This window comes from Cystoisospora suis, assembly GCF_002600585.1.
Source record: "Cystoisospora suis strain Wien I chromosome Unknown contig_6273, whole genome shotgun sequence".
In the NCBI taxonomy this organism is placed as follows: Eukaryota; Apicomplexa; class Conoidasida; order Eucoccidiorida; family Sarcocystidae; genus Cystoisospora; species Cystoisospora suis.
Genome location: NW_027159062.1, coordinates 18,267 through 29,067, shown reverse-complemented (window position 1 = coordinate 29,067; position 10,801 = coordinate 18,267). Strand labels below are relative to the sequence as shown.

The 10,801-nt window shown below is 42.1% G+C and overlaps 2 protein-coding genes across 2 annotated transcripts in view; both read right to left on the bottom strand.

Moving 5' to 3' along the window:
* Nucleotides 1-1,114: 1,114 nt before the first annotated feature.
* On the bottom strand, nt 1,115-2,153 carry CSUI_009891 (uncharacterized protein). Its single transcript, XM_068070000.1, has one exon. It carries the CDS (start codon nt 2,036-2,038, stop codon nt 1,781-1,783), a length of 258 nt encoding a protein of 85 aa, XP_067918024.1. The 5' UTR covers nt 2,039-2,153; the 3' UTR covers nt 1,115-1,780.
* Nucleotides 2,154-2,244: 91 nt separating this feature from the next.
* The window catches only part of CSUI_009890 (uncharacterized protein), a 16,634-nt gene continuing 8,077 nt past the window's right edge, over nt 2,245-10,801 (bottom strand). Inside the window, exons 7-13 of the mRNA XM_068069999.1 lie at nt 9,608-10,448; nt 8,013-8,315; nt 7,467-7,631; nt 5,891-6,514; nt 4,804-4,871; nt 3,834-3,988; nt 2,245-2,832 (exon numbers count right to left, since the gene is read on the bottom strand). Coding sequence (XP_067918023.1) covers nt 2,279-2,832; nt 3,834-3,988; nt 4,804-4,871; nt 5,891-6,514; nt 7,467-7,631; nt 8,013-8,315; nt 9,608-10,448 — 2,710 coding nt within the window. The 3' untranslated portion in view covers nt 2,245-2,278. The remainder of the gene's footprint in view (nt 2,833-3,833; nt 3,989-4,803; nt 4,872-5,890; nt 6,515-7,466; nt 7,632-8,012; nt 8,316-9,607; nt 10,449-10,801) is intronic.

Sequence of the window (10,801 nt, the reverse complement as noted above, 5' to 3'; positions counted from 1 at the left end):
ATTCCGTTCTTCGTGATGACAGGATAGGCATGCAGACGATCGCAAAGATAAGAAACGAAACCTACGGCTAAAAATAAACTTTTCGCCCTCCTTATGAGGCCTTTCTCGCTCTTTTCTCTTCTTGAGACAACTTAAAGCAAAACAAGTAACCTTCAAACCAGGAGGGAAAGAGAGAAGAAAAGGCACAAAAGAGAGAGAAGATACTTCCGGAATTTCTTGGGCTCATCTTGGCTATTTCGTCCACCTAGAAAAGTGTGGCTCGCTCGCTTGCTCTAAGTGTTGCTCCCTCTATTCTTTCTTTTCCTGACTAACTCCTCGTGAGGTGTTTTCGTACGCTGGAAATTGTACAACTATCTTATCGGGAGGCCAGTCACCAGCCTGGTCAGTCAGAACACCTCTAGTCTTAACTATCCAACATACGCGACGGCTGATCAGGCATGAAGGCCTTCTTCCCCCTGTCCAAAAGAGAGACACATTGTCTTCTTCATCGACGCGCTTTCCTTGGTACTTTCCATCCAAGAAGAGAAAAAGACTATCTTTCTTGCTTCTCTTACTCTCCCCTCGTCACTCCCGCAGTATCATACTTGGATGGGGGTATGTCCTTCCTTTCGTCATTCCTGGACCTGCTATTTCGCAGGTCCTTTTCTCTATCGTCAGAGAAGGAATAGAGAAGATGAATTAAATAGTGAAGGAGTCGTGTAAGGGGGGGCGGGAGAGAAAGAAAAACCCCATGTCATCTCCGTACTTGGTGCTGACTGCATGTGAGGATGGACATATAGAGATAGATCGAGGCCTTAGGGCCCCCCGCATGCAGGCGGGGCCGTTCTCTATGAAGGCTCTACATGACAGAGATGGACGTCACTGTATATTTAATGGCCCGCACTGACAAGGCTTGCTACTGTTTTGAAGGGGGGTGAGTATGATGAATGAGTGAGGACACGAGGCTGACTGTATCTCTCTTTTCTTCGGGGCTCGTAGGCCTTGTGATGCCCTCTTCCCACCATATTAGCAATGAGAGAAAGGAGAAGAAAAAGAAGACCACGATGAATGTCTTTAATAAGGAAAACGGGTTTGAAAACGAATGAGCAAACAAGAAGATAGTCAGGAAGAACAAATTCTTACGCTGGGTTGGTCTTGAAAAGAACTTCATTCTCTTGTTCATCACAAGCTTTCCTCCCCCTACATTGTTTGAGGTGTATGGACAGCAGAAGTCATCGAGCCCCACATGCCACCGGGCAGGATGAAGGAAGGCTAGCCACGGCGTTTCCTCTTGTTCTCCTCATTCACACATATCGCACTTAGCCTACTATGAGGGTTAAAACGCATTCAAAGGTGTCAACATGTATGTGCAGGTATGTACACACCTATCCATCGCTATACCTAAGATCTTTCTATTTATACATCCAGACATCTATATCGATGTAACCATACAGGTATAGGAACGAGCTATCTATCTACACGTCTAGATATCTATATATTCATACAGGTATGTGGACGAGGTATCTATCAATACAACCAGATCTTCATATCGACAGATACATACAGGTATCTGGACGGGTTATCTATCTGTCCAGCTAGATATCTACATCGATAGATACATACAGGTATATGGACGAGGTCTATAGGCACAGCGTCAATGAGGAATGATAGCGCCCTCTGCTTTGATATGCTAAACTCAGAGAAATGCTTAGGGGCGCGTGTTACTCATGGACTTTGTTCTATGGAAAATAAACAGATGAGCGAGAGGGGAGTGGAGAGAGAAAGAGGGGTACTCCACCTATCATAAGCTTGATGCCAGTGAAGAGAAGACGTTGAAGAGAACAAAATCTAGATCTCCCCTATGAAAGCCTAGAGCTTCTTCTTGGACAGAGAGGTAATAAGCCAACTCCTGCCGCATGACTTTGACTACTCCCGCTCTCTTTCTCTCTTTATATCTTGAGGATGAGAAAGAAAGAATAGATATGTATCTATCTATAGACATGGAGAAAAGCCGCATACTAACAAGAAGGCGAACCAAAGTTCCTGCAGTCATCCACATACAAAAGTAAAGCGTAGGGACAGACACCTCCTTCAAATAGACGTAAGAGAAAGAAAGCAGAAAACGTGTTCTCTCTCTCCCACCACACCCTCCACCTCCTCTCCTCCACTCATCTTGCTCTTCTTCTTCTTCACAACCAAAAGGTCTTTCTTTCTCTTCATTCATCTATCTCACTCTTTCTTTCTTTCTTTCTTTCTTCTAACTCTTTCCTTCTCACTCTTTCTTTCTTTCTTTCTTTCTTTAAGGAAGGTCATAATGGTGATGCTGATGCCTCCCTACAACGGCGGGTAGAAGTTCTCGCTTTTCCTGCCGTTCAGCCTGTCGCCCTTTCTTGATCTTTTCATAAGCACTCTGCGACTGAGACAGAATCTGGCCTCCTTCATGCTGTTGCGGATACCCCGATAAAGGAAAGAAGGTTCTATGACTCGAGGCATGATAGCCTGGACTCTCCAAATGACCATCATAGTCAGAGAAAGAAGGCTGAGGGGGGAGATCAAGTGTCTCTGGAAAGACATCTTCTTCACGTTCTAAGCCAGGAGACACCTCTTGACGAAACACCGGACGACCATCTCGCTGCTGGCGATGAGGCGGGTGTTCTTGTTGCTTCGGATAAGTATGAGAAGTAATAGAACGACCACGTGAAGAAGAAGAAGAATAAGAGAGATGCTGACGAGAATGTCTTTGACCTCCTCTGCCTTCAGCGCTCTTTGAAAGATTCTGACGTGAAGAAGATTTTCCTCTTCGATCATGACGGCTGTTTCTCCCTGTAGAGGTCGAAGAAGATTCTTCGTCAACTGAGAGAGATAGACATGCATATCCATTCATACAAAGAGAAGGATGGAGATAGAGAGGGTCTTGAGGAGGGGGGAAGAAACCAGAGGTGAATGAGAGAGGAGAGTCTATATAAAGATACATGTATCAACAGCTGTATCTTGCTTCTTCTCGTTTTATGAATGAGGTAGATGGAAACTGTTGTCGTTTCGGGTGTATTAGATGGACTATTACGTCTCTATGAAGTTGATGAGACCCTAGAGATAAAAGACCTCCGAAGATATTTAGAGAGAGGAAGGAAGGAAGGAAGGGAGACCCACACAGGAGGGCCTGCCAAGACGCTGAGCTTTCTAACTAGTTAGAGCTCTCATACCCTCTGTCAAAACTATGATCTCTTACATAGATATATACATTAAAGATGAATAGATTAAAGATAGATAGATTAAAGACAGATATACGTCCTATCGCTATATGTGGAGACGACAACCGTGGTGATGGATTCTTCCTATGTATTTATGTATATGTATGTATATGTATGTATTTATGTATATGTATGTATGTAAGTATGTATGTATGTATATGCATGTATGTATGCATGTATGTATATGTATGTATGTATGTGTATGTATTTATGTATGTATGTATGTGTATATATGTCAAGCTATATCAATAGAGATCTATAGCTTCAATACACAACAGATACAGGTATACAAGCCTGGGAAGTATCTACATGCGAACTAGGAAGACACATACCTACCGAAAGCCTTCATATAACACATAGAAATACTATGGATATACACATAGATCTATCCATAGAGAGAGAGAGAAAGATGACTAATCCGCAACAGCTTTGTGTGTGAAAGACATTCTTCACTGATGCACGCGCTAGACACTTTTCTTCACAACATAAGCACGGAAAGACCTTCGTAAATAGCACCGAGCAAACTTGTAGTCTTTCTTCCTTCTCTCCTTATCCCCCCCTCTTGCTTCGCTTCTTGTCTCCTCGGTTGACTCCCCTCCTTACTGAGAATGAGCTGCACTCCCGAGGTTCGATCTCTTGACCGTTTGAAGAACATGTGGAGGCAACAGCAAAGAAAGTGAATTTGATCTTTGCACCATAATCCTAAAAGTTTTATTCTTTGCTTAACACCGACGAAAACGACGCCCTCTCTACAGATTCTACATGAGGAAAGGAAGAAAGAGAGAGAGAAAGAAAGAAAGAAAGAGAGAAAGATACATAAAACAAAGCAAAGAAAAAGAGATAGATGGCATCTCCATATAGGGAAGATCTTGAACAGTTCTTTCCTTTAGAGAAGGCTCTGTTGTCATGAGGTGATAGAGCAGAAGAAGAAGAAAGTAACTTCCTTCTCAGCAGGGGAGTGGGGAAAGAAAAAAGAATGAAGGGAAAAGTCTTCGGTGGATTATAGAGGTGTGGTAGTTTGACAAAACAAAGAAAAAGAAGAGACATAATAAGAGTATCAGCCCCTAGATCTCCTTCTACCTCTCCATGTATGAAGACAAAAATGAATGATCCAGATGAACATTCCTCCCTCTACTCTTTTACTCAACTGCCAAATTCATAGGCGGCTCTAACATCCCCCCCCCCACTCTCACTAGATAACCTCTTGTCCCTTCACGCCTTTGTGCAAGGATAAGGATGAAAGAGAAATCGTTCATCCTAGACTCTTGGCTCGAAGACAACAGCAGCAACCACCTCCTAAGTAACTGACCGCCTCGTCTGCCTCTCTACTTCTTCTTCTACCTGTTAGCTGGGCTAGGGCAAGGCCGTGATCATGAAGGAAGACGGAGGGGGATATATACGTGAGAAGCAGAAAGCGAGAAAAAGGGAAAGAGAGGAGGACGTGGAAGAGAAAGACAAGAAGACATCCATTCTGTTAAATCTGCTCCCCAGATAGAGTAAGAGAAGAGAAGATGGAAGAGGAGAGAAGAGGGAGGAAAAGAGAAGAGAAGAGAGAAGAGCAAGTTGTCCTCACTTGATACATCTTTTATGAATTGCTAAGAGAAGAACAACGATCAACACGAGAAGCATGAGCAAAGCAAACTGCAGAGAAAGAAAAGACAAAAGTGATCAACCGACCGAAGAGACCCAATGAAGAATAGAAGAAAAGAAAGAAAGATAGGAGGGGTTTGAGTTTATGAAGAAGAAAGGACGTTACCCAAATGAAAAAGAAAGAAAAAGAAGTGAAGAGATAGCTCTTAGTGACTGCCTTGTTGAATGGACGAGGAAACACTCACATGCTCCAGACAGACAGAGACATGCACACCCATGGATCTACGCACTTCACCCTTTGTATAGATAGACAGATAGATGAAGATTAGGAGATACACGCATTAAAGATAGACTGACTGAAGATGGATACATCAACTTATAGAGATAAATAGATTGGAAATATATTGAAGATAGATAGATAGATATCTCCTTGTTCTTAAGAGAATATTCATGAGCCCCTGCAGGCATAGCGTTGTACTACTCCTATGTAAGGTCTTAATAGACTCTACTATTCTCATAGAAATCTATCTCTCCTAAAAGCTTGGCTCTAGAATCTATCTAAGAGGACTTGAGTGAAGGAGAAACAAGCAATGAGGAGATCTCCCTCCCTTGACGCTTTTTCTCATCTTGAACAATGGCAATTCCCCTAGTTCATCTATGAAGACCTATCTAGACATACACACTTCACGCACTTCCTCTTGAACGAAGAAAGAAGCTAGTTGGCTACTATCTTTGACTCCATAGCTATGATGTGATACTATGGGAAGACCACAGGGGCATGCCAAGTCGTCTTCGAACCCATCGGCAAATCTCTTTCAGATGAGAAAGGTGCCTCAAAGACGAACCTTTTGCACACCATAGAAACGAAGACAGTCGAGACATCTATCTATTTCTGTATCTATCTGTCATATATGTATATATAGACATATATACCTAGATATGTACGGGCGAGTTAGACTACTGTACAGGGACTTCGGGTGTATAAACCCTTGAAGGAACGGCCGAGAGAAAGGCAGTCAAGTGTACTGTGTTCTCGAAACAGGTGATGCGAAGAGAGATGTCGTTCTTACAGGTATGAAGAATTTTCGATTTGCATAGAAGAGAGGACAGGGTACCATATCCTCCCCTGAAGAAAAGCTACGAAGGAAGGCGAGATAAGGTTTATATTCTGATCTTCTTTGATCTTTCTCTAGATCTCCTTCATCTCCCTTCGCTGTCTTGGGACCAAGAGAGAGCTTCTTCCTTTCGTCTCCAGAAGAGGTAGGTAACTCATCTTTTCTAACACGTGGTGAAGAAGAAAAAGAAGATAAGGATACTCTTGACAACTTCTCTTCAAGTTCATCTTTTTTATCTTGTTCTCCTTTCTCAACCTGCATTTTCTCCCTTGAACTTTCCCTCTCTCCTCCCCTCAGAGGTGGAGAGGGGTGAGGAGGCCCCTGAGGTGTAGATACACCCGAAGAGTCGACAACTGACGATGGCGATCGAGAGAAGAGATGAGAATTTGAGAGAGGATGAAGACCAACGCCCGGAGACTGTTGCGAAGAGAGACGATTCTGTTTTTTTTCTTCAGACGAACTGTTCTTCTCCTTCTTCCTCTTGGATACCTTCTCATTTCTTCTTCTTCTTTCGAGTTCATTCACCGCTAGCAAACCACTCGCACACGTGCCATTCGAGCGAGAATCTTCTATAGAAAGCTAGTGAAGACAGAAAGAGACGAAGAGAGAGAGAAAAAAGAGAGAGGCAAAGAGAGAAAGAAAGATAAAGTAAGGATCAGAAGATGACGAAGAAGAAAAAGAAGAAAGAGATAGTAAGATCGATACCAGTGACGCCCTCCTACGGGAGGGAACATCGAGATTGCTAGAGACCGCTCTCTCGCCCTGTTACGATGAGAGAGAAGAAGGTCTCTACTGGAATTAAAGGGATTGCATGCGGACCCAGCGGAGACAAGGCTACTCCGAAGAAGAAGAGCGAGAAGGAGAAGACGGTGAAGAAGAAGAGAGAAAAGACGGAGAAAGAAGAAGAAGCTAGAGGAGGAGAAGAAGACGAAGAACGAGAAAGGGTAGAATGTTTCAGGTAGTGAGTAGACACCTACAGCCTTGATTAGAACATAAGTAGCCTCCTACAGTGTCTCCCTTAGAGAAAGAGAGAGAAAACAAGAGAAGACTCATCCCCCTTCCACGCTGTTCTATCTCATACATACACATATACGAATATCCATATGTATATATATATATATAGGTAGATAGACAGATCGATAGATAGGTAGATAGGCAGATCTACAGATGGACAGATAGATAGATAGAATGAAGTATATGATGGATGAGAAGCATCGACGGAGAAGAAGATAGATATGTCTATAGTGTTGTGTAAACAGATTCACGAGTAAGCAAAGGGTCATCATGGTAGAGGCTGAATCTAGAGCTCCTTCATATATGTGATGGGACGAGAAGCGTAAAGACACTGTGAACGATAGAATATAAGCCACACCGACCTTATCCTTCTCACTGGTGTGTAGAAGAGAGAGAGATAGATATCTTGTTTCTCTTTCTCTTCTTCTTCTTTCTTTGTCGAGTAGGAGAGCAGATGTACATACACCTCTTCAGTGAAGAAGAAAAGAGAAAGTCGATAAGAAAGAAGGAACCTTACAGGGAAGGGTAGCCATAGAGCCTCCTCTTGTTGCCTCTTGTGCTTCATTCGATCTCTCCTTTCTTTCTGCGTAGACAAGTCTTGAGAATGAGGAGAGTCTTTCTCTTCACTCCACACTCTCGCGCCGCAATGGCAGAAGAAAAAATCTTCTCCATCGTCTATCATCTAAAATAAAGAAAGAAAGAAAGAAAACAAGAAAGAAATTAAGACAGAAACAGAGAAGAAAGAGAAGAAGAAGAGAGAAAAGAACTCCGATTCCCTCCCTTCGCCTCATATGGCTCGCTAATGAGAAAGTAGACAACCTTCATATCATACAGAAGACTACATGCACATCATCTCTCCTAGACAGATAAATAGAGACTAAAGATAGAGAGATAGATACAGACTAAAGAGAAACAGGCAGATAAATCAATAGCTTCGCACAGAGAGATAGATACATCAACGATTAGAGATAGATAGATTAAAGATAGATAGATGGAGCTATGTAGACAGGGTTGGCAACTCTATGGTCCATGATGGAGGTGTTTCGTTTAAAGAACTTCTTACCTCATTCTTGTCTTCTTTAAGTCCTCTAGGGTGAGATTTCTCGTCTTTTAGTCTGCTTTCAGATGACAAGAATTTCTTCGAAGGTAGAAAGGAGGGGGGAGGTTCAAGAATACATGCGGATACAGCAGCAGACGAAGGAGACGCGAGAATCGATGAAGATTTCGATGTTTCTTCTCTTTCTTGTCCCATGTAAAGATCTTCTTCTTCTTTTAAAGGGATAAGGAGATGTAACTGAAGCATCCCCGCTTGTCCTCTACTCTCACGATTTCTCCCGTGAAGTTCTTTAGAAATTTCCACGAGAATCTACAGCGGAGACAATAGACATCGAAAGAAAGACACATTCGCTTCTTTCTGTCTCTCTATGTATAGTCTTCTCCTCTTCTCTCTCCATACATTAATACACACTCTTCATGATAGCCAACCGCTACATAAAAACATATATATATATATATATACATATATATATATATATATACATATTTTCTCTTCTCTCTCCAGATATATATATATAAATACGTAGAGAGAGAAGATCTATGGTGATGGCTATACAGATATATATATGTAGCCATCACGATACATAAATGCGTATATGGAACTAGATATACATTTTCCTCCTCTCTTTCTCTGTATATAGGCAATGAAAGTCAAGTGCCTATCATCCATCCTTCTTCCCAGACCCACTATATGCGTGGACGCATCGACGAAGAGAGAGAGAGAGAGAAAGAAGCCCTTAAATAGCTTCATTCATTCTATCTGTCAATTACAAGGGAGTGTCTAGTCGTATCGAGAAATAGTGAAGAGAAAGCAGAGGAGTGAAGAAAAGAGACAGAAAACGAAAGAGACGAGAAGTAGAGAGGAGAAAAAGCAGTTTGAAGCAGATGATGAATATAAGAAACAGCAAGAAGAAGAAGAAAGAGATCTGGAGAGCTTCTTTAAATAGACACCTCACTTCGGAGATGTAGAGAAAGACACATGAAGAAAGACAAAAAGACGCTGACAGAAAAAAGAAAAAGAAAGAAAGAGAGAAAAGGCTTAATCAAGAAGAAAGAAAGAACGAAAGAAAGAAGAAAGAATTGAGAGGGCAACGTCCATCATTTCGGGGCACTCTATCGCAGCATAGAAATATATATATATATATACGTACACCTAGTGAATGATATATGCATGCATCTACGAATGCGTAAATTCGTACACACATAGTGAATGGTGTATATCTACATATATAAATATGCATTTATATATAAATATGCACTTATATATGTAATTTACTTACAACTCCACCACGGTGGATCTGTCTGTGCAGTCTTGCCTATTTCGAGATTTGCGCGTGTGCATGCAGTAGAATAGATCTCACTCTCCTCCCACGACTCTCCACCTGAACCGTTCAGCACTGCTAGAGCAACACCCTCTCTCTCTCACATTCTACCTATCTATCTGTGCATGCGCCTCTCTCGTTCTGTATGTATATATATATATACAGATGAAAGGTATGAAGACAGATTCAAGAGTGTAAGAAAGGTATGATAGATACAAAGGAGAGAAGAAGAGAGAAAGCAAGAGAAAGCAAGAGTGAACTGCACTCGTCAAGGACATACCACAGGAGGAGAAGGAAGTGAATGCGCAGAAGAATCCTCGAAATTTCTTTCTTCTCTCTCTTCTTCTTCTTCTTTCGATGTTTTCTTGGTGTCTCCTAAGCCCCCTGCCCCTCTTGTTGTCGTTGACTCTGTCCACATGGCATAAGCAGGCAAGTGTGACTTCCAGTCATCTGAAAAAGCAAAGACGTTTGGTCTTTCTTTCTCATGAATCTCCTTCTCCTTCTCTCCCTTGTTTTCTTTCTCTTCATTTTCCAGAGAAATCCCCAATGGCCTCTTCAGCGATGGCTCCTCTCTTCGACGTTCATTGCCTCCTTCCGACTTTTGTGGATCTTTCTGTAGGGACAGATCTGCATTCTCTCCAGATGTCTTGGAAAGATCTCCTTGAGAAGTTACACTTGGGAAATCTCCATTAGCTGCAAGACGTCTGTCGGAAGCTTGAGAGAAATCCCCTACTGAAGATTCTCTCAAATAAGAAGAAGAAGACGCTGACAGAAGTCCACCATGAGTGGCTTTTCTTCTTTCTTCTTCTTCTTCTCCTCTTTCCTTGAGGATCTTAGAAGCAGAGGAAGAGGAAGAATGAAGAGAAGAGAGACCGTGAAGTCTACGTCGATTTGAGCTAGCTCGTGTAGCCTTGGATGAGAAAGAATACTTGAAGCGCGAGCCTGTAAAGAAACTCTCGAGATGGGATGTGACGGGAGATAGAGCTAGATGAGCTTCCTTCTCCACATTCATAAACTTGCTGGTGGATGAAGAAGAAGAAGAAAGTGAAGGGAAGAGAGGAAGACCAGAGAGAGCGATATAAGCAGGGTTTGAAGAGCTAGAAAGGAATGGCAGCAAACCTCTGAAAGAAATACACATATTCACACAGAAAAGAAGTCCAACAAGACAACACAAATGGAAAAGAAATGAATGATACACAACTCCATTTAAGTACATACAAAGAGATAGATAGACTAAGGACAGAGAGGTAGACTACGGATAGATAGATAGATGGATAGATAGATAGACAGAATCCAGAGTCGACAAGAAACATCTTCTTCTGGAGAAAAGGTAGATAGAAAGGAACGTAATTAACCACAAGATTGATTGAAGAGAGAAGGATGAAGGGACGTAATAGAAGAACTTCCTCCTCCTTGATGCGATCGAGACTAGACCAAGTACCTACTCAGCCTAAAGCATAGATAGATAGATAGA

What these genes read in the sequence shown, in the direction of transcription:
- CSUI_009891 (XM_068070000.1), bottom strand. Translation starts at nt 2,038, where the DNA reads ATGTGGATGACTGCAGGAACTTTGGTTCGCCTTCTTGTTAGTATGCGG.